Genomic DNA, 24664 nt, shown 5'->3' with positions numbered 1-24664 from the left:
TTCGAGAAGGATCAGTAATCCCTCCTTCGGACTTTTTTCGTTATCTGCAAATCAGACATTTTCATTCCACCATCACCACTACCCTTCTACACAGACAATTGTCCCCCTTCGAATATATTAGCTGGAAACGCACTAATACTGGAGGCCTCATCTCAGATATTTATGCTTTACTTAGCGACCACTCCACGTCGTCCCGGGCCCCCCACGAGCTAGCATGGGAAAAGGAGTTGGGATTCGCTATAGACAACGAAGATTGGGTGGATATCTGGGATAATGCAGCCTCCAGTTCCATATGTGTAAGAATTAAAGAAAACATCTACAAATTACTCTATCGCTGGTATTATGTCCCCTCCTGTCTACACACTATGTTTCCCGACACTTCGGATAGATGCTGGAGAGGCTGCACGGATGTTGGCTCGTTCTTGCACATATGGTGGACCTGCCCAAAATTTTTTAAGATTTGGGGTGAGCTCATTACCTTGCTCTCGCGCTTATTTGACACTCCCATTCCTCCCGACCCCCAATACTTTCTGCTCCCCATGACCCTCCCTACCCTTAACAGACAACAAAACAAGCTATTTCGGCATGTAGTTTCGGCAATGACATGCCAAATAGCCACGGACTGGAAGAGCCCGACTCCCTCCCCAATACCGGTGATAATCTCCCGAATTTGGTACGTACTCAAAATGGAATATATGACAGCTGTTATCCGTAACACCTCGAAACAATTTGATAAAATTTGGTCCCCATGGCTAATCTTACAACAGGCCCCTTCCCCATTTGTAACTTGACACCATGCATCGCAGCTCTATTTATCTTTTGTCTCTGTAGGCCACCCCCCCCCCCCTTTCTACTCCCCTTCTTTCCTCTTTGATTGGATTTGATCCAACTCCTCTATTTTTCCGATTCCTTCTACTCTCTCTCTGAGTATTACTTTCCTCTCATTTCCTCCGTTAACTCTCTTTGACGGACGGCCACTCCGTTGCTGAGAGTTACCCTCCTCAATTCCCTTAACTTTCATTAAAAAAAAAAAAAGGGATCCACTCAGTTGATGTTACAAAGTACTTTAGTTACATTTGTCCTTCGAATACCCAGTCTGCTTGGATGTTCTGTTATTAATGTAACAATTTTGTGATCATTCTAATAAATTGTGTTTAAAAAAAAAAAACATACCTGGGACACTCTATGAGTTACGACATTTTTATCACTTGTCTCTGAAGGTCACCTGGCTCTCAAGACACTATATCACTGGGTTGGTAACGATAACACAGGTGTAGCAGATTGGCAGAACAGGTTTAGCGAGTCATTTACGATGACACAATGTGGGTCTTATACAGAAGATTGATCCATATTCCTATTACATTCCTGCAGCTAATATGTCATCGGCACATTCACAGGAATTGCGCAATAAAACTATGTAAGAAGTGACCTGACTGGAGAGATTGCAGTCGTGCACTCACCAGATTCCAGATAACTTTATTAGTAAATATATTGAAATGGGTCATTCCCGTCCAATTTTTCTGTCTTGCACCCCCATTTAAATGATCTCTCTGCATAACACCCCCTCTGTAACAGGTGCGGTACAAAGTGTCGTCAGCATGGACGGGAGGAGGACATAATGACACGTGGGCACTGCCAGTACATCTAGTGGAGGTGTAATAATCCTCACAATACAGTAGCTCAGAGGCATAGCTTATGCTGCTTTCACATCGCAAAACCTGCTTTTGAAACGGTTCTTTACGGGTCTGAGCAGTTAAACCCCCTTCACATCGCATGTTGTAACCAGTATATTACCATTTCATTACCGTTTTGGTACCTTTCACACTGAACACGTTTCACCCATACAAAACAGTGGTTGTCATTTTAAATGTTTATTTCCTGCTACTGCCTGGTGAGATCACACATGGAGACAGCCTATCACCTTCTGGGGCTTGCAAATACCGTTTCAGACCCTTTCACACTGCACAATTAAACGGGTCTGAAACGGGTAGGACCCTGCTTTTTTACCGTTTCAAAATACCGGTATTTTGTAAACGGTAAATTGAAGGTGACCCTTTCACATCGCAGCTCGAACCATTTAGGAAGCCAGTAAAAACGGCAAATTACCGGGTACAAGCTGCGGTGTGAAAGGGGTATTAGTAGCAAGGGGCTGGCAGCAGTACAAGTTCGGAAAGGTGCAGGAAATTAGACAGGGCAGCAGGCAGAGACACAACTTCCTGAGAGCTGTGTCTAGTGGGGGTCATTCAGAGTTGATCGCTAGCTGAAAATGTTCGCTGCGCAGCGTTGATGCAAAAAAAGGCACTTCTGCGCATGCATATGCAGCGCAATGCGCACGCGCGACATACTTTCACAACGGCCGATGTAGTTTCACACAAGGTCTAGCAAAGCTTTTCAGTCGCACTGCTGGCCGCAGAGTGATTGACATGAAGAGGGCGTTTCTGGGTATCAACTGACCGTTTTCAGGGAGTGTTCGGAAAAACGCAGGCGTGCCAGGAAAAACGCAGGCGTGGCTGGCCGAACGCAGGGCGTGTTCGTGACGTTAAAACAGGAACTGAACAGTCTGAAGTGATCGCAAGCGCTGAGTAGGTCTGGAGCTACTCTGAAACTGCACAAAATTATTTTGTAGCCGCTGTGCGATCCTTTCGTTCGCACTTCTGCTAAGCTAAGATACACTCCCAGTGGGCGGCGGCATAGCGTTTGCACGGCTGCTAAAAACTGCTAGCGAGCGATCAACTCGGAATGACCCCCAGTATGTGCAGTTCCCTGTACAGGACACAATTACTGCTGCACTGCCAGATAACTGTGCAAGATGATTCTGTTCACCACTTTTAAATAGCTGTGGATATGGGTGTGAACAGGAGCACCAATCAGAAGCGATTATACCGCCCGAATGTATCGCTGCTCATCCGCAGGGACAGGGGCTCCAAAAAGAACCCGCCACTGCAATGTGCTTGGAGCAGAAACCATCCATGTCAGACTATTGATGTTTGCTAACCATCGATGGTCAATGGCCATCCCTACTGCAACCCGAAAGTGGCAACTACAGAGGATGACTGTTCAGACCTCCTGGAAGCAGTCTCCCTGCTGCTGCTGCTGCGGGAGACCACCTTTCTCAATGTGACTCTTAGCCAGCAGGGACTCACAGGAGTCTCTGCATATCTGGGATTCATGTGAATTCAGGAAGTGCCATCGTATACACTGTGCAACCAAAGGGGTTGGAATGCCGCATCTGGACTCATAACACTGGACCACCACTCCCCTGGCAATACAGGGGGAACCAGAACTGTGGTCAAACACTGGAGAAAACCTGATCCCCACCGAGAAACCAGAATAGGATTACAATTTGTTCATTATTAAGGTTCAAGCTCAGAACCCGGGACCCCCTGGATCAGCATAACTAAACTGCTTAAGAACATCATTAAACTTGTTCATACCATTCAAACGTGTACTCTCGCAGGCTCGCTTTGCCTGCAACGCTTCGGATTTGGCGGCTCGCCCTGTTCCGCTCACTGGAAGCCCAGGAGGCCCCCCCATGTTCTGAACTTGAGCCATTAGTAAATATAACATAGGCCCTCATTCCGAGTTGTTCGCTCGGTAATTTTCTTCGCATCGCAGCGATTTTCCGCTAATTGCGCATGCGCAATGTTCGCACTGCGACTGCGCCAAGTAAATTTGCTAAGTAGTTTGGTATTTTACTCACGGCATTACAAGGTTTTTTCTTCGTTCTGGTGATCGGAGTGTGATTGACAGGAAGTGGGTGTTTCTGGGCGGAAACTGGCCGTTTTATGGGAGTGTGTGAAAAAACGCTACCGTTTCTGGGACAAACGCGGGAGTGGCTGGAGAAACGGAGGAGTGTCTGGGCGAACGCTGGGTGTGTTTGTGACGTCAAACCAGGAACGACAAGCACTGAACTGATCGCACTGGAAGAGTAAGTCTGGAGCTACTCAGAAACTGCACAGAGAAATCTTTTCGCAATATTGCGAATCTTTCGTTCGCAATTCTGCTAAGCTAAGATTCACTCCCAGTAGGCGGCGGCTTAGCGTGTGAAAAGCTGCTAAAAGCAGCTTGCGAGCGAACAACTCGGAATGAGGGCCATAGTTACTAAAGTTACTACTTACTCTTCCCTGGATTTGTATTACAATGTGTCAGTTGTCAGCTTTCTGTATTATTGAATATAATTATATATATAAATAAATATATAAATATATATATATATATATATATATACAGATGGAGCCACGCTTATCTTGGCTTCTCTACTGTGCCTAGGCACACCATGGTTTATTAGCATAAATCTTTCAGCTATTGTTCTCAGATGCAATAGAATACAGAGAGAACAACACATCAGGGGATTAAGGGGGTCATTCCGACCCGATTGCTCGCTGTAGTTTGTCGCAGCGCAGCGATCGGGTCGGAACTGCGCATGTGCTGGCGCCGTAGTGCGCCGGCGCATGGCAGCCGTCATTGCCTAGCGATCACCTCTGAGGCAGAGGCGGTCGCTGGGCGGGTGGGGCTGGACGGCGCCATTAAGCCGCCGTTTAGGGGGCACGGTCCGGCCAGCGCAGGGGGGGGGGGGGCGGACGTCACACAGCTAAAGCTGCGCTGGCCGGGTGCTACTCTTGAAGTGCAAAGACATCGACGCTGTGCGATGCCTTTTCACTTCTGCGGGGAGGACCGGCACTGACATGCGGGCAGACTAGCCCTGTGCTGGGTGTCCCCCCGCATGTCAGTGTGAATGATCGTAGCTGTGCTAAATTTGGCACAGCTACGATCAACTCGGAATGACCCCCTAAGTCATTACAGCAGGGGATTAAGTCCGACTGCCCTGGCTCAGTTAGTACTATTAAAGGCCAAGATGAAGATGGCTCAATCTGTGTGTGTGTGTGTGTGTGTGTGTGTGTGTGTGTGTGTGTGTGTGTGTGTGTGTGTGTGTGTCTGTGTGTGTGTATATATATATATATATATATAAATATATATAATATTATATAAGACATTTCATAACACACAGTCAGTAAAAACATTTGATTTTCTTTTTACACTTTTTTTCTTTACACAAATTGACCCTCCTGACACCGGGATATTAACCCTTGTGGAATAAGCCCTTTATTATACCATGGGCACAGCAGGGGAGGTGTACTGTATGAACAGGTCACAAGCTGTAACACACATTGGCTCTCTGGCAACTCTTATGTCATTGTGATTCCGATTTTATCTCATATGTTAACGCTGATGTGTTAGGAGGAACTGAGTTGTGGCACCTGGCTGTATCGCTTGCGTATTCATAGGTAACAGACCCCTCGCAGGTATTTGGGCACCAGGTGTCATGCTGCACTGTACATGTAACATTCTGGGCATTAGTAATTTGCAGGTAGAGAGTATAGAAGTCTCAGTACATTACACGGTCCAGCACGTAAAGGGTTCTCCTGTATACTGTACTTGACTTTGCCAATGTAAGACTGTTGATCAATAACGTTTAAAGGTCTGGGAAAGATAAATATTGACAGGGCAGTTCGTGGTTGGATGGCGTCCAGCGGGCCGCAAGCGCCTTCCCTGTATGAGGTCAGCGTACGGGGAACTCACATATACAGTACAGAGGAGATCCCCCTCCCCACGTCTGATCCAGGAGATCCTCTGCTGTAGTGGGTGGATTAATAGATAGTTAACATATGACTGTTATTACCCAGTTTAGTTCTATCACTGTTGTTTCCATTTGTAAAGCACAACGGAACTTGCTGCGCTATATAATAAATATAGTCAATAGGTCGACGCCATTGGGTCGACAGGCAATAAGTCGACATGGTCAAAAGGTCAACAGTAGAAAAGGTTGACAGGTACAAAAGTACGACAGTGTCAAAAGGTTGACATGGAAAAGTGGAAAAGGTCGACACAAGAAACAATCAACACTTTTTTTTTTTTGGGGGGGGGGGGGGGGGTGTTCTTTGTGTTTTAAACATATTTGACCTAAAGGTAATAGTTTGTGACATGGATAGTAAATGCAGCAAAAGTTGTAAAACATCAAATAACCCTAAAAAACATGTGTCGACCATTTCCACGTCGACCTTTTGAGCGTGTCTACCTTTTGTACTGTCAACTTTTTTATGTCGCCCTTTTGACCATATCGATCTTTTCACTTTCATGTGCGACCCTTCTTCTTGCAGTCGCATCTTAGAAGGTTGCGGCCGCATGGTGACTGACAGCAGCGGGTGTTCGGGGGGGGGGGGGGCATTTCAGCATTGTGTGGGTGCGGCGGGCCTAACGGGGGCATGTCGTCAGCATTTTTGGGGCGGCTGCGTGATGTCACATGCAGCTGCTCCGGAAAAAAAATGGCACCGGGCCGATTGCCAGCGCAGCCAGGCTGCGCAGCCAGGGTCAACCACAAACTGATGCGTCCGCAATTAAATTGCGGACGCATCGTGATCTGGGCAGCCCCAAGCATGTGACTAGGGGAGGGGTTAGCCCTAGCTGGCCAACCCAGAGGGTTAGCCGTAGCCCTCTTCTTGCCCCCCGCCCCTCTCCCACTGAGGGTTAGGGTAGGGGACGGGGGTGGGGGGTAGAAATACTTACCCTCTCCGATGTCGGAATCTTCAGTGTCAGTGCCACGGTCTGTCATGTGACCGCCACCATACCGACCTCCGGGATTTAGTATGTATTCCCAGTGGATCACTGCCTACAGCTCCGTCCTGCCATTCATACTGGTTTATAGAGGGTCCCTTCTGCAATATCTCTCCACTGGAACCCTGAATAATATGGCTGGGACCTTAGCCTTATGGGGGCATTAGCAACAGATTCATGTATGTTAAATACATAATATATCAGAATTTAGCACGTACTTATAGTGTTATTTTGTTGGCAGGTTTGGGGCTTTCTTCATACGCTGATAACCCAGCTCAGGCGGGTGAGATACTGAAGCCCTGTATGGATGAGGCGCTCTCCATAATCCCCACCGGACAGCACAAGGAGACCACCACCTCGCTGGGAGCAACGGCCGGGATGAGGCTTCTGAAGTGAGTCTTGTATCTCCGATAAGACCTGGAGACTGTTATGTGCTGGAGACTCCAAACTGGACATGCTGTGTAAATACAGATAATATGGGGAGGACGCCTCATATCTCTGGCACATGGACTATAGTGGTAATGTGCAGTCTCACTGTGCCACCCCATTCATGGCACCACTGCGGCTTACCACATAGTACACAGCCTGGGCACAAAGTAGTATTACAGCGCTTCTATTCCAGTATATCTCCCTCTCTTTATAATGACGCCTGGTTATAGAACCAATATTGGGCTGTGACTTTAGTTGGCGTTACACAGAGGGAGAACGCTTTAATACACAAGTTACCTCATGTTTTGTTAGCAGGGCCAAAACTAGGATTTTTGTCACCCGGGGCAAGGCAGTGCTTTGGCGCGCCCCGTCCTACCCTGTTTTAAAATGTAAACATGTGTATTAGGTGTAACACCTACTGACAGAATGGGTGCAGAAGCATTGGGGTTGATAGGGGACAAATATAGATAAATAGCACAAGTATTAATAATTTATTAGGATGGCAGAAAACACAGACAAGTTGACACAGGTAGGTAGATTGGGTGAAGCAGAAGGTATTGGCGTGACAGTTGGCATACACAAGCAGAGGGGTTGCAGTGACTGGTACAGGCGGAATAGCTGCAGGTGTCACTGGGGAGACAGGTACAGGGGAAATACACATGGGGGCAGGGGTTACGGTGACAGGACAGATGGAGGTTCCTTCCCGTGTTATTCCAGTCACCATCACCGCCGAGCTCCTGGACACCCTGTGAGATGTGCGTCACATGACCTCCGCAGTGCCCTCTCCCCCCCCCCCCCCTTTCCCCAGGGAGATTCCCAGCCAGGAACGTGACTGGATGACAATGGCTACTGAGCCGCGTGACGTGCAGCAAGCCGGTGTCATTCCCCCCGGCATCGTGTAACATGCTGTTTAATTTAAGTTCATCCCTTGGCCTATCACCCTGCACCCATCATAGATACACCCATTTTTGCCCCCCCCCATACATGCAGATTTGATAACAACAATGTATATGAAGTCAGTGGTGGCACCGGACCGGTGACACTCAATGCTGCCAATAGCACTGCCAAAAAAGGGTGTGGCCTTGGACAAAGGGCGTGGCTTTGTGGAATCCTCCACTGCCATCACGAAGGGGGTGTGGCCTACCGGAAAGCCCCCCATGTGAGGGGCAAATTTAGGGGTCAGGCTGCCCCTAGACACAACATTATGAGTCACCCCCCACATTATGTCACTGTCCCCTTTAAGGTGGGGGCTTGCTAGGAAAATCTGCTGCCACTGGGCATGTTCAGCAGCTCCATTCTGCCCTTTATAGTGCATGTAGTGGCTGCTGGCCAGGCTGTGGGGTAGGAGAGTGTCTCTGGGCAACTGGAAACCCTCCCTAAGTTTACCTATGATTTACCTGGATGATCCAAGGCACTAAGCTAACGCAGATCACCTCTCTGTTAGGTCAGTTGTCCCGCCCACAGGAAAGCAGGCTCTATATAAACTTTAAGCCCCACCCCAGCTCTAACCTAATTGGCTGTTGTTTAACCCATGTGCTCAGTCTGCCACGCCCTCCTGTCCTGTATGAGGTTGACTAGCCCAAGTGTTAAGTTTGATCTGTCTAACTGCAGCCCCACCCTGAGACTTGCATCACGAGTGAGAGCAGAATCTCCTCCATATGCCTGTGGTAAGTCCCTTACTTTGATCCAGTACACCAAAAAAGAGAGTTGTTTAGTTGTCCACAATAAATACAGAGGGCCGGATGTAATGCTGACCAAGTTCGGCGGCCGTTCGGGATGTCAGCCGAACGCTGACTTTTTTTTTTTTAAAGGGGCAATCACGTACAAGGAATGGTTTTGCCTTGTAAATGATTGCCCCTTTAAAACAACGTCCGAGTTTGGCGGACACCCCGAACGGCCCCCGAACACGGGTGGCATTATATCCAGCCCCTCCCTGCAGTCTAACGCTAACCCTCCCTTTCCCAGAGCCAAACCCTAACCCTGCCCCCACAGCCAAAACTTAAAAGACCCCAGCATACTTCCATTCATGATGTCGGCGGTCGGGATTCCGGTGTAGGCATTCCAATTGATGTCTGAGTTCCAGCGCCGGCATTTTGACCGCATGTTTGGATTCCGGTGCCAGAATTTCAAGCGCCGGCACCCTGACCGCATCCCATCTTAGATACCTCTTTAAATTACATTTCATTTGTCCTTTGTTAATTTAATGACTTTATTGGGAACATCTCCTACAGATGGGTCCACCTTTATCTTGACCTTTAATAGGATTAACTGAGACTGGCCAGTCGGACTTAATCCCCTCCTTTAATGACTTAATCCCCTGCTGTATTGTTCTCTCTGTATTGTATTGCAGCTGAGAACAATAGATGAAGGGTTTATGCTAATAAATCATGTTGTGCCTAGGCGCAGAAAACTAGTCAAGATAACCGTGGACCCATCTGTATATAATAGCCTTGTGACTCTGTGCCTGCATTTCTAACGCTGGGCGGAGTCACAGTCACAGATCTGGGTGGCTGGATGCAGGCCAGGAACAGTCCCCTCCCTCGGTCCTCCCATCCCAGCCCAATCCCCTCCCCATCTCCGCCCACTCCCCTCTCTCCCCCCTCCCCGTACACTCCCTGCACCCTGGTGACACTGCAGCTGGTGACTGCTCAGCTGCCGCACAGTCCGGAGGAGAATGGCGTGGACGACCACTGACCCCCCCCCCCCCCCCTACATCACCGCTCCCTCCACCCCTCCCGCCCCCACCCACGGCACCCACAGCATCCACCACATTCGCCCCACACCTGCGGTACTCCCGCCCCCTCCCCAACCCATAGCACCCACACCCGCAGCACCCCCTCCCCTGCCTGCAGCGCATCCAGACCCACCACTCACCCGTAACTCCCCCACCCCCATACCCACCTCTCCCCCCTCCCCTGCACCCTCCACCCCACCCGCACCTCCCCCACCCACGGCACCCACAGCATCCACCATATCCGCCCCCCACCCGCGGCACACACCCCTCCCCCGCACGCTGCACTCCTGCCCTCTCCCCCACCCGCAGCACCCCCGCACCTCCCCCACCCCCATACCCACCTCTCACCCCGCACCCTCCACCCCACCCGCAGCACCTACCACATCCATCCCCCACCCACAGCACACGCCCCTCCCCCACCCGTAGCACCCACAACCCGTGGCACCCCCTGCCCCTCCCCCACCCGCGGCACTCCCACCCCACCCCCATACCCACCACTCCCCCCCCGCTACACCCCCGCACCCTATAACCCGCCCGTTCCCCACCCGCGGCACCCACAGTATCCACCACATCCGCCCCCCACCCGCGGCATCCACCACATCCTCCTCGCACCCCCTACCCCACCCATAGCACCCGCAGCACCCCCCACCCCTCCCACACCCACGGCACTCCCACCCCCACCCGCAGCACCCCCCGCCCCACCCATAGCACCCGCAGCACCCCCCACCCCTCCTTCACCCACGGCACCCACCACATCTGTCCCCCGCACATGCCCCTCCCCCACCCGCTGCACTCCCGCCCCCTCCCCCACCCGTATCACCCACAACCCGCAAACCCCCCACCCCTCCCCCACCCGCAGTACCCCCGCACCTCCCCCACCTCTCCCCCCGCTACACCCCCGCACCCTCCCCTCCCCCAACCCACCCCCATACCCACCTCTCCCCCCCGCACCTCCCCCACCCGCGGCACACACAGCATCCACCACATCTGCCCCCACCCGCGGCACACGCCCCTCCCCCACCCGTAGCACCCACACCCGCAGCACCCACCACCCCTCCACCACCAGCGGCACCCCCGCACCCCCATTCCCACATCTCCCCTCGCTACACCCCTGCATCCTTCACTCCACCCGCCGCACCAACAGCATCCACCACATCTGCCCCCCAACTGCTGCACATTCCCCCCCTCCCACCCACAGCATCCACCACAACCCCCTCCCACCCGCGGCACTCCCGCTTCCTCCCCCACCCGTAGCACCCACACCCACAGCACCCTCCGCCCCCTCCCCTGCCCACAGCGCATCCGGACCCCCACCACACCCCCGCAGCTGTCACTCCCCCAACCACAGCACCTCCGGCCCCCTCCCCCACCCACATCATCTATAGACACCTTCCCCCATTCGTGGACCTACCACACCTCCCCCACCCGCAGCACCTCTGGACCACCTCCCACAGCACCTCCGGACCGCATCCACGGCTCCCCTGCAGCCACCCGTCCACCCGCAGCACTTCTAGAACCTATCACCCAACCTCACCCCCCCTGCAACCCCACCTCCCCAAACACCCCCCACTACATCACCCCTCCCCCATGCACACCACCTCCAGACCCCCTCCTTCATCCACAGCCCCCCACACCCAGCCCTCCCCCACCAACAGCATCTACACTACCCTTCCGCACCCGCACCTCCCCCACCCGCAGCACCTCTAGACCCCCTCCCCCATCCACGCCCCCTCCACACCTACCCCTCCCCCACCCACAGCACCTCTGCACCCTTTCCGCCATCCGTGTCACTGCACCCACCCCTCCACCACCCGCAACACCTCTGGACCCCCTCCCGCACCCACCCCTCCACCACACGTAGCACCTCGGACACCATCCGCAGCCGCTACAAGTGATTCCCTGAATCGGGGTGATCAGCGGCACGGATAGGCACCTCCACCTCACTGAACCCACCCCCTTTCCAAACACCCCCCACACACACTGAACTTCTGTGAGTATAGTTGCTACCAATGGACATTGGATTAATAAAAAAAAAGTAATACTGTGGCCATTATGTGTCTAAGCGACATTGCTACCTGTGGCCATTGTGTATAAGTGGCACAGCTCCCTGTGGCCACTGTGTGTATACGCGGCTCTGTTACCAGTGGCCATTGTGTGTATAAGTGGTGCTGCTACCTGTGGCCATTGTGTGTATAAGCGCCACTGCTACCTGTGGCCATTGTGTGTATAAGTGGTGGTGCTACCTGTGGCCATTTTGTGTATAAGTGACACTGCTACCAGTGGCCATTGTGTGTATAAGCGGTGCTGCTAAAAGTGGCCATTGTGTGTATAAGTGGTGCTGCTACCTGTGGCCATTGTGTGTATAAGTGACACTGCTACCAGTGTCCATTGTGTGTATAAGAGGTGCTGCTACCTGTGGCCATTGTGTGTATAAGCGGCTCTGCTACCTGTGGCCACTGTGTGTATAAGCGCCTCTGTTACCTATGGGAATTGTGTGTAGAAGTGGCACTGCTACCGGGGGCCATTGTGTGTATAAGCACCACTGCTACCTGTGGTCATTGTGTGTATAAACTGCTTTGCTTCCTGTGGGCACGTTGTGTATCAACGTCTCTGCTACCTGTGGCCACTGTGTGTATCAATGTCTCTGCTACCTGTGGGCACTGTGTGTATCAGCGGCTCTGCTACCTGTGGGCACTGTGTGTTTCAGCAGCTCTGCTACCTGTGGGCACTGTGTGTATAAGCGGCTCTGCTACCTGTGGCCGCTGTGTGTATAAGCGGCTCTGCTATCTGTGGGTATTGTGTGTATAAGCGGCTCTGCTACCTGTGGGCACGTTGTGTATCAACGTCTCTGCTATCTGTGGGCACTGTGTGTATCAGCGGCTCTGCTACCTGTGGGCACTGTGTGTATCAGCAGCTCTGCTACCTGTGGGCACTGTGTGTATAAGCGGCTCTGCTACCTGTGGGTATTGTGTGTATAAGCTGCCCTGCTACCTCTGGCCACTGTGTGGATACGTGGCTCTGCTACCTGTGGGCACTGTGTGTATCAGCAGCTCTGCTACCTGTGGGCACTGTGTGTATAAGCGGCTCTGCTACCTGTGGGTATTGTGTGTATAAGCTGCCCTGCTACCTCTGGCCACTGTGTGGATACGTGGCTCAGATACCTGTGGCCACTGTGTGTATAAGCTGCGCTGCTACCTGTGGGCACTGTGTGTATAAGCGGCTCTGCTACCTGTGGGTATTGTGTGTATAAGCGGCTCTGCTACCTGTGGGTATTGTGTGTATAAGCTGCCCTGCTCTGGTCACTGTGTGGATACGTGGCTCCGTTACCTGTGGCCATTGTGTGTATAAGCAGCTCTGCTACCTGTGTCAATTGTGTGTATACGCGGCTCTGATACCTGTGGCCACTGTGTGTATAAGCTGCGCTGCATACACTAGCAGTACATACTACACTATGTTATTCATTGTGCCCTGCGGCCACTCTTTACGCCCTCACACAGGGCTACGCCCCCTTGACAATCGCATGCCCTTCCCCCTTGCAATATTTACCCAACAGCATAAACTTTTTTGCAGGTAATACTCCATATAATAACAATTATAGCACAGCTGAGGCCCGTGCAGGGGATAACGGGTCGTAGCCTCTTGCAACTGTATTTTCTGTCTAACACCTTCCCTCTCTTTATCCTCTCCCTACCACCCTGACTCTCCCTATCCTTTACCGATCGCACAGCGTTTCTGTACATTCCCTCCCCCCCCCTACGCCTCTATCTTTTCTCAACCGGACACCATTTCTGTATTCCCTCTATACTGCCCTGTGTTTCTGATTCTGTTATCTACCGGCCTGCGTATGTCCAAAGGTGTGCAGGGGTTAACGGGGCATAGCCCCTAACGACGGTGTGAAGAGCGCCCGTAGGGCGCCATGAATCACCTAGTAAATCAATAAAAGGAGACCAGAAAGTCAAAGTATCTAATATTATATATACACCAGTAATTTCCTGTAAGTACAACCGGGACAAGTATGTTTATCTTTGTCAACCTCTGACATTGCTATCAACACAACAGTTATCAGAGATCCGTGACTTGTATAGAGCCTAAGGACATATGTCTCATTCTTCTATATTGGGGTGCGTTTGCATTATGAAGCTTGGCGTCGGTAGCTAACCCTATATTTAGCCTATGGGCTACTTCCTGCACAATTTACAAGGAGAGGGATCCCCAGTATCTCTCCCAGCCAATGGTGGTCATTCCGAGTTGATCGTTAGATGCATTCGTTCGCTGTGCAGCGATGATGCAAAAAAACGGCACTTCTGCGCATGTGTATGCGGCGCAATGCACAAGCGCGATGTACTATCACAAAGAACATTCTAGTTTCACACAAGGTCTAGCGAAGCTTTTCAGTCGCACTGATGGCCGCAGAGTGATTGACAGGAAGTGGGCGTTTCTGGGTGTCAAACGACCGTTTTCAGGGAGTGTTTGAAAAAACACAGGCGCGCCAGGAAAAACGCCGGCAAGGCTGGGCGAACGCAGGGCGTGTTTGTGACGTCAAAACAGAAACTGAACAGTCTGAAGTGATCGCAAGCGCTGAGTAGGTATTGAGCTACTCTAAAACTGCACAAATAAACTTTGCTGCCGCTCTGCGAACCTTTCGTTCGCACTTCTGCTAAGCTAAAATACACTCCCAGTTGGCGGCGGCATAGCGTTTGCACGGCTGCTAAAAACTGCTAACAAGCGAACAACTCGGAATGACCACCTATGTCCTCACACATTCATGGTCTGATGCGTGCATTAGCAGTAGTACTTATACTATAACGTCACTCCGTGTTGTCTCTGTGTACTGTATGTGTGACCCTAACAGAAGGCAGGAGATTTATTAAGCTCTGTTAATAGACTCTGCTTGCTGCCGAGCTATATTTAACTGCCTAACAAAGGCTCGCTTCATTGAATCAAGAAAACCGGTGTAGATCTGTTTCCAGTTTGTCTTGATAACATTGAAAACGGATGTTATTATTTTATTAACGATAACTATTTTTAAGAGTAATTAAATATTGTTACACCGGTATTTCCGCAATATTAGTTTTGCTTCATTATAAATTATTGGCTCAGGCGCCATTATTTTGGAGACGAGCGCCAGCTAATATACTGTATACTTTTATCTATTTCTAAGGATAACCCCATTCATGAACCCCTGTAGCGGCTGTACCCCGGGATGGGAGATCAAGGCCAGACAATTTTTAATACATTACGGGCCCGATCCAAGGTTGAACGCAATAGCTGACGGATTCGCACTGCTGCGCTCAAATAACCACTCCCCGTTTAAAACGCCCATTCCCAAACTGCATCTTTAGATGCGTTGTTGTGTTTTTCACACTTTTATTCGCTATGCGGCAAGTACCGGCACCAACGATGGACTCACCCTATGCTGCGTAGCTCTGACGCTGCCTGTAGACTGCGTCTCTATAGACTTCTGTTATGGCTTCTGGCGCTCCCATAAAACGCTCCTGACACTCCTCCGTTTTTCCAGCCACCCCCAGTAAACGACAAGTTACCATCCACAAACGTAACGCTTCCTGTCAACCACTTGCATCTGAAAATAAGAATGCCACATTTCCGTTTTTTCATGCTTAAAATACTGTCGGTCACGCACCGTGCATCTTTGACACATGCGCAGTAGATCAATAATCGGGAATTGCGAATCCATCTGCGTTTTTGCGTTCAAACTTGAGTCGGGTCCTATATACTGTATATATCTACATTTTGGGGTTTTCAGTGCAGATGGTTAATTATTGTTTTTTGGGTACTGAAACTATCTGGGGAGATGTATCCAGGGCTGCCAAGAGAAATCCTGGGCCCCGGTACAACAACATCCTGGCCCCCCTGGAGTGGGTGTGGCCACAGTATGTGTGTGTGTGTGTGTGTGTGTGTGTGTGTGTGTGTGTGTGTGTGTGTGTGTGGGTGTGTGGGTGGATAGATAGATAGATAGATAGATAGATAGATAGATAGATAGATAGATAGATAGATAGATAGATAGATAGATAGATAGATAGGGTGGTCTTCAGGTTGCCGACTGTCGGGATCCCGGCGCACAGTATACTGGCGCCGGAATCCCGACAGTCGGCATACCGACAGATTTTCTCCCTCATGGGGGTCCACGATCCCCCTGGAGGGAGAATACATAGCGCCACCGTGCCCGCAGCGTGGCGAGCGGAGCGAGCCCGCAAGGGGCTCATATGCACTCACCACGCTGTAGTATGGTATGCCGGCGGTCGGGCTCCCGGCGCCGGTATGCTGGTCGCCGGGAGCCTGGCCGCTGGCATACCATACTACACCCATATATATAGATAGATAGATAGATAGATAGATAGATAGATAGATAGATCCTATATAATAGCCCAGATCTGTAACTCTGTGCCTGTGTGTATAACGCTGGGCGTGGCTAGGAGCTCTCATTGGGTTAGCAGCAGGTTTATCACACCTAGTCCACAGCTGATTGGACGAGAAACACCCTCCCACACAGGTTACATCCAATCTGAGGCTCTGCCCTTTGGCTGCTGTGTGTCCCCAGAGCAGGATTAGCAATGGGACTGATGGAGCTGCAGCTCCAGGTCCACACCCCAAAATAGGCCCACTGCATCTGCAGCAACATACCCCTTTTCCTATACTTTCTATGGCAGTTTGGAGAGTCAAAAATCGGTACAGACCATAAAAAAAGGGACTGTACCTGCCAAAAAGGTGCAGCTGGAGGGTATGCCACTGCATCTGCAGCAAGTCTCTGCGCTGTTGTAAGAGGGTGGCGGCGGTGCGTGTGGTGGTGCCTGCTGCCGTGCAGGTGTAGTTTCGGTACTCGCCAGGCGCCGCTCTCTCTCACCTTCAGGTACCTGAACCTTCAACGGACCTGGCAACCTTCAGTCGGATCCGGACACGGCGATTCCCTCTCGGAGCTGACCGACGACCGAGCTGAGGAGAAAATAGCCTACCTTAAGGGGGGTATCAACCCTTCTTCCACCGGAAAAGGGGATACCCCAGGGGTGACGGCGACCTTCACCGGTTTGGTGAAAGGTCATCACTGGCACAAAGCCTCAGCCACCCAGATTTCACACACTCGCACTCTCACACGTAGTGTGATGAAGGGGATTCTCACGTCCGTGAGCAATCCCTATTCCGGCGCTCGGGGACAGACAAGGGACAAACGTACACAGATGCTACTCACCGTTACAAGTCTTGTACTCCGATCTTCTCCACTTACAGGTCCCTGTAAGGAGGTAAAGAGAAAACAGCCGTGCAGGGCCAAGAACTACCCTAGTGTGCGTCCGCTACACTAGCTACATAAACAGAGCCCTCAAACTAGCTCGTGTGGGTGGTGCAACACAACTATGCACAAACTTAAAACAAACAGACATTTTGCCCTGCACGGTAACAACATACATCACAAACTCGGATTACAAGATCCCACGGTGCTGTCCCTTGAAGTACCCGACTCAGAACACCCGGTAGTGGGGGCCGCACAGCTCACCCACCTCCCGTACTCTCTTCTCAGGGGCTCAGGCCGAGCGGACCTGCCTGCCTAAACACCTCAGGGTGGCATGGGCCTAGTGCCCAGTGCCACCTTTATTCACCTTGGGGGGGGCACTTATTCACTGGGCCTAGCGCCCCCTGACTGCACACAGGCCAGAGGCCTGACTTCACCCACGGGCCTAGCGCCTGCCTAACTTGTTGCCCGTTGGGTGACCTGGGCCTAGTGCCCAGGGTCACCTTATATGTACCTAGCGGCCGCCAAACTGAACTAGGGCCTAATGCCCCCACAGGCCTATTGCCTGGATTGCCCACGGGCCTTGTGCCCGCCTAACTTGCGCAGTTTAGGTGGCTTGGGCCTAATGCCCAAACCACCAAATCAGATGGTGACCCCCCAAATTCCTAGCTGCGCCACAGGCCTAGTGCCTGAACTGTGCCCCCGGGCCTAGTGCCCGTCCCTGATGGTCTAGGGAGGAAAAGGGGAGGGGGTGAGGGTAGCCTCACTGAGGCCTCACCTGATCCGGGGGTCTCCGGCACCCTCTTCTGCCGCTGACCCGTCCTGGCCAGCGGCGCCGCCGTCTCTTCTCTGCGTCCAGCCGCCGCTGGACATCTTCTTCCCGGAGCCTGGAGTCTTCCGGCCTCTTCCGTGGCCACTGGAGCTCTTCAGCGCGCCCTCCGTCTTCGGCTCCCGCCCGGCGTCTTCTTTCGCGCTCCTCCGCGCGCCCGACCTCTTCGGCTCCCGCCGGCGTCTTCTTTCGCGCTCCTCCGCGCGCCCGACCTCTTCGGTTCCCGCCCGGCGTCTTATGTCAGATGCCGGGGGCGGGGCCTATGACGCGGCGAGCGCCAATTGGCTCGCCGCGCCCGTCTCCGATTGGCCGCCGCTCCGGGAGCCGCGATTGGCTCCCGGAGGGCGCCAACATTTGAACGCCTCCGCAGCCTCCGGTCCGATGCAGGGAAAAGGGTAATCCCTGCACCGGACACTCGCCGCTCCTGCACACTGACAGGCGCTAGGGACAGACAAGCTGTCCCAGCGCTGTCAGAGACGCCCTCCCGCAGGGGACACAGATCCCCTTTTGCTGGGATGTGTCCTGGGGAACAGGACACATCTCCACATTGTAGATAGGGGGAAAAACATCCTTTTACTGCAGCGTCCTATTTCCTGCTGCCAGTCCGCCTGCCCCCTCCGGCATCAACAATCCCCACTCCCTAGCCGCGGCGCAGGTGGAACAAAAGCTGCTGCGGCCACCGGCATAGATGTGTATGATAGCGGCACAGCGGAAGGCTTTCATAGCCCTCCCTGCACCGCATACTCTCTGAGCCCCAAAACCTCCTCTGCGTGTGATGTCACAGAAGTGCCTCCCCGCCACAGCCGCGCCCAGATCTCCAGAGGCCCTGACTCCGCAACACAGCACCTGGGCTGCCGGCCTGGAAGCCCCGAGATGGCTAATGTAACGGATAGAGAGGGTGATATCGCAGAGGGTAATGTCTGGACGCTGAATCAATGTAAAAGGTGATAGTGTTGTGCAGTGCAGTGGGTGTGCAGTGGCCCTCATTCCGAGTTGATCACACGTAACAACTTTTTGCTGCTCGTGCGAATAACTTGATGCCGCCTATGGGGAAGTGTATTTTAGCATAGCCGGGCTGTGATCGCTTGTGCAGCCCTGCTATGCTAACAAAGTTTCATGCAAAATAAGACCAGGGTCAGACTTACTTACCCTGTGCGACGGATCCAGCGACGAAGGTCCCGGGATTGACGTCAGACATCTGCCCTCCAAACGCCTGGATCCGCCTGCGTTCGCCTCACCACGCCTGGAAAACGGTCAGTTGACGCCCCGGAACGCCTCCCGCCTGTCAGTCTTCTTGCGATTGCCGCTGCAATCACTTTCTGCGCTGGCGGTTGTCGCCGGGCAACAACGCGCGTCCGCATTGCGTGTGCCGCACAGCCGCAGTCCCGACACATTCGCACCACAGCGAAGAACCGCTGCATGCAAACAAGTCGGAATGACCCCCTGTGTCACTGACACTGCACAGCACTCTCACCTTTTACATTGATTCAGCGAGTCACTCAGTTCTGCCAGCCAGTCACTATTGTTAGCGCCGGTGTCCCAACGCACCGCATTACAGGGAAGTAGAGGTAGGAAGCATACAGCCAATCTTTTTCCCTGTAATGCGGTGCGTTGGGACACCGGCGCTAACAATAGTGACTGGCTGCTGTGCGAGTCTCCGGGAGAGCCACTGCCAAAGGGAGGACAGCAGCTTAGCTGCTTCCTGGAGAAGAAGCATTACCTGCCCCACTCGCAGTACCCCCGGGCCCAATTTGCAGCACCGCCACACACCCCCTCCACCACCCGCGGTTGCTCCAAACCCCCTCCCCCATCCACAGCACTAGCGCACCCGCCCCTCCCCCACCCGCGGTGGCTCCGGACCCCCTCCCCCACCCGAGGCACCACCGCACCAACCGCTCCCCCACCCGCGGCACCCACACAAACCGCGTCTACCCCACCCACGTCTCCCCTGGCCCCCCCCCCCCTCCATCCGCGTCTCCACCGCACCCGCCACTCCACCAACCACAGCACCTACTAAGCAATGAATCACCTACTGTATATATATATATATATATATATATATATATATCTACAGTGGGGATTGAAAGTTTGGGCACTGCAGGCAAAAATTCATTTTAATGTGCAAAAAGAAGCCAAGGAAAGATGGAAAAATCTCCAAAAGGCATCAAATTACAGATTAGACATTCTTATAACATGTCCAAAAAAAGTTTGATTTTATTTCCATCATTTACACTTTCAAAAGAACAGAAAACAAAAAATGGCGTCTGCAAAAGTTTACGTACCCTGCAGAGTTAATACCTTGTACTGCCCCCTTTGGACAGCTGAGACCTGGCAGTGTCATGGATTGTTCTCAATCATCGTCTGGAAAGACCAGGTGATGTCAATCTCAAAGGTTTTAAAAGCCCAGACTCTGGGAAAAGTGGGCGTGGCCTCTTGGAAAGTGGGCGTGGCCTCATAACTTCATATTATTAGACTATAAATAAATATATTTTCACACACCCTCTACGCACACAATTAGCAGCCTTACACATAACAGCCACAGTAGTGTTCCTTACACACAATGTCTCCAGTATAGTGCCAGATAGACATGATATGCCCCCCCAGCAGTGCCAGCTACACACAATATGCCCCCCAGCAGTGCCAGTTACACGATATTGTGTTCACTTTTTAGGGCAGGGAGGGCACATTTTTAAGTTAGGAGGGCAAAATTATGTACATACTGTAATGCTTGGTGCTCATCTACCTACACGGCAAAGCATGGACAGTGCGCGCCGAAGGAGCGCAGCAAAAATTTAGGGGCGTTGCTTCGTGGGGAAGGTGCGTGGCCACATAATAGTGGCAATTCGCATTACACCACACAGTAGTGCAGTTAATACACACTGCACCAGGTAGAACCTCCTATACACTTTGCGCCAGGCAGAGCACGTTAGACACTTTGCGCCAGGAAGAGCACGTTAGACACTTTGCGCCAGGCAGAGCACGTTAGACACTTTGCGCCAGGCAGAGCACGTTAGACACTTTGCGCCAGGCAGAGCACATTAGACACTTTGCCTAGCCACAGACACCTAGCGGGAACACTACATGATATGCTCCCCAGCCGTGCCAGCTACACATGACATGCCCCCCAGCAGTGCCAGCAACACATGACATGCCCCCCAGCAGTGCCAGATAAATAAATGGCCACACAGTGCCAGATATGTAGATACAGAAAAGCCCCCACAGTGCTAGATAAATGCCCCCTCAGTGCCAGATAAATGCCCCCACAGTGCCAGATAAATGCCCCACAGTGCCAGATAAATGCCCCCACAGTGCGCCCCACAGTGCCAGATAAATGTCCCCACAGTGCCAGATAAATGTCCCCACAGTGCCAGACAAATGCCCCCAGTGCCAGATAAATGTCCCCACAGTGCCAGATAAATGTCCCCACAGTGCCAGATAAATGTCCCCACAGTGCCAGATAAATGCCCCCAGTGCCAGATAAATGCCCCCACAGTGCCAGATAAATGCCCCCACAGTGCCAGATAAATGTCCCCACAGTGCCAGATAAATGCGCCCACAGTGCGCCCCACAGTGCCAGATAAATGTCCCCACAGTGCCAGACAAATGCCCCCAGTGCCAGATAAATGCCCCCAGTGCCAGATAAATGCCCCCAGTGCCAGATAAATGTCCCCACAGTGCCAGACAAATGCCCCCAGTGCCAGATAAATGTCCCCACAGTGCCAGATAAATGCCCCCACAGTGCGCCCCACAGTGCCAGATAAATGTCCCCACAGTGCCAGACAAATGCCCCCACAGTGCGCCCCACAGTGCCAGATAAATGTCCCCACAGTGCCAGACAAATGCCCCCAGTGCCAGATAAATGTCCGCACAGTGCCAGATAAATGTCCCCACAGTGCCAGACAAATGCCCCCACAGTGCGCCCCACAGTGCCAGATAAATGTCCCCACAGTGCCAGACAAATGCCCCCAGTGCCAGATAAATGTCCCCACAGTGCCAGATAAATGTCCCCACAGTGCCAGATAAATGCCCTTAGTGCCAGATAAATGCCCCCACAGTGCCAGATAAATGTCCCCACAGTGCCAGATAAATGCCCCCACAGTGCGCCCCACAGTGCCAGCTAAATGTCCCCACAGTGCCAGACAAATGCCCCCAGTGCCAGATAAATGTCCCCACAGTGCCAGATAAATGTCCCCACAGTGCCAGACAAATGCCCCCACAGTGCGCCCCACAGTGCCAGATAAATGTCCCCACAGTGCCAGACAAATGCCCCCAGTGCCAGATAAATGTCCCCACAGTGCCAGATAAATGCCCCCACAGTGCGCCCCACAGTGCCAGATAAATGTCCCCACAGTGCCAGACAAATGCCCCCAGTGCCAGATAAATGTCCCCACAGTGCCAGATAAATGCCCCCACAGTGCTCCCCACAGTGCCAGATAAATGTCCCCACAGTGCCAGACAAATGCCCCCAGTGCCAGATGAATGCCCCCACATTGCCAGATAAATGTCCCCACAGTGCCAGACAAATGCCCCCAGTGCCAGATAAATGCCCCCACAGTGCCAGATAAATGTCCCCACAGTGCCAGACAAATGCCCGCAGTGCCAGATAAATGTCCCCACAGTGCCAGATAAATGTCCCCACAGTGCCAGATAAATGCCCCAAGTGCCAGATAAATGCCCCCACAGTGCCAGATAAATGCCCCCACAGTGCCAGATAAATGCCCCCACAGTGCCAGATAAATGTCCCCACAGTGCCAGATAAATGCCCCCACAGTGCGCCCCACAGTGCCAGATAAATGTCCCCACAGTGCCAGACAAATGCCCCCAGTGCCAGATAAATGCCCCCAGTGCCAGATAAATGTCCCCACAGTGCCAGACAAATGCCCCAGTGCCAGATAAATGTCCCCACAGTGCCAGATAAATGCCCCCACAGTGCCAGATAAATGTCCCCACAGTGCCAGATAAATGTCCCCACAGTGCCAGACAAATGCCCCCACAGTGCGCCCCACAGTGCCAGATAAATGCCCCCACAGTGCCAGACAAATGCCCCCAGTGCCAGATAAATGTCCCCACAGTGCCAGATAAATGTCCCCACAGTGCCAGACAAATGCCCCCACAGTGCGCCCCACAGTGCCAGATAAATGTCCCCACAGTGCCAGACAAATGCCCCCAGTGCCAGATAAATGTCCCCACAGTGCCAGATAAATGCCCCCACAGTGCGCCCCACAGTGCCAGATAAATGTCCCCACAGTGCCAGACAAATGCCCCCAGTGCCAGATAAATGTCCCCACAGTGCCAGATAAATGCCCCCACAGTGCGCCCCACAGTGCCAGATAAATGTCCCCACAGTGCCAGGCAAATGCCCCCAGTGCCAGATGAATGCCCCCACAGTGCCAGATAAATGTCCCCACAGTGCCAGACAAATGCCCCCAGTGCCAGATAAATGCCCCCACAGTGCCAGATAAATGTCCCCACAGTACCAGACAAATGCCCCCAGTGCCAGATAAATGTCCCCACAGTGCCAGATAAATGTCCCCACAGTGCCAGATAAATGCCCCCAGTGCCAGATAAATGCCCCCACAGTGCCAGATAAATGCCCCCACAGTGCCAGATAAATGTCCCCACAGTGCCAGATAAATGCCCCCACAGTGCCAGATAAATGTCCCCACAGTGCCAGACAAATGCCCCCAGTGCCAGATAAATGCCCCCAGTGCCAGATAAATGCCCCCAGTGCCAGATAAATGTCCCCACAGTGCCAGACAAATGCCCCCATGCCAGATAAATGTCCCCACAGTGCCAGATAAATGCCCCCACAGTGCGCCCCACAGTGCCAGATAAATGTCCCCACAGTGCCAGATAAATGTCCCCACAGTGCCAGACAAATGCCCCCACAGTGCGCCCCACAGTGCCAGATAAATGTCCCCACAGTGCCAGACAAATGCCCCCAGTGCCAGATAAATGTCCCCACAGTGCCAGATAAATGCCCCCACAGTGCGCCCCACAGTGCCAGATAAATGTCCCCACAGTGCCAGACAAATGCCCCCAGTGCCAGATAAATGTCCCCACAGTGCCAGATAAATGCCCCCACAGTGCGCCCCACAGTGCCAGATAAATATCCCCACAGTGCCAGACAAATGCCCCCAGTGCCAGATAAATGTCCCCACAGTGCCAGATAAATGCCCCCACAGTGCGCCCCACAGTGCCAGATAAATGTCCCCACAGTGCCAGGCAAATGCCCCCAGTGCCAGATGAATGCCCCCACAGTGCCAGATAAATGTCCCCACAGTGCCAGACAAATGCCCCCAGTGCCCGGTAAATGCCCCCACAGTGCCAGATAAATGTCCCCACAGTACCAGACAAATGCCCCCAGTGCCAGATAAATGTCCCCACAGTGCCAGATAAATGTCCCCACAGTGCCAGATAAATGCCCCCAGTGCCAGATAAATGCCCCCACAGTGCCAGATAAATGCCCCCACAGTGCCAGATAAATGCCCCCACAGTGCGCCCCACAGTGCCAGATAAATGTCTCCACAGTGCCAGACAAATGCCCCCGGTGCCAGATAAATGCCCCCAGTGCCAGATAAATGCCCCCAGTGCCAGATAAATGTCCCCACAGTGTCAGACAAACGCCCCCAGTGCCAGATAAATGTCCCCACAGTGCCAGATAAATGCCCCCACAGTGCGCCCCACAGTGCCAGATAAATGTCCCCACAGTGCCAGATAAATGTCCCCACAGTGCCAGACAAATGCCCCCATGCCAGATAAATGTCCCCACAGTGCCAGATAAATGCCCCCACAGTGCGCCCCACAGTGCCAGATA

At 52.7% G+C, this 24664-nt stretch overlaps 1 protein-coding gene across 1 annotated transcript in view; it reads left to right on the top strand.

Moving 5' to 3' along the window:
• Positions 1 to 24664, top strand: part of LOC134948316 (ectonucleoside triphosphate diphosphohydrolase 8-like) — an 89746-nt gene that overhangs the window by 46705 nt on the left and 18377 nt on the right. Inside the window, exon 4 of the mRNA XM_063936236.1 lies at positions 6854 to 7004. Coding sequence (XP_063792306.1) covers positions 6854 to 7004 — 151 coding nt within the window. The remainder of the gene's footprint in view (positions 1 to 6853; positions 7005 to 24664) is intronic.

The sequence above is a fragment of the Pseudophryne corroboree genome, chromosome 8, assembly GCF_028390025.1.
Source record: "Pseudophryne corroboree isolate aPseCor3 chromosome 8, aPseCor3.hap2, whole genome shotgun sequence".
Taxonomy (NCBI): Eukaryota; Metazoa; Chordata; class Amphibia; order Anura; family Myobatrachidae; genus Pseudophryne; species Pseudophryne corroboree.
The sequence above is the reverse complement of the archived record's forward strand: the minus strand, read 5'-3'. Positions and strand labels throughout refer to the sequence as shown.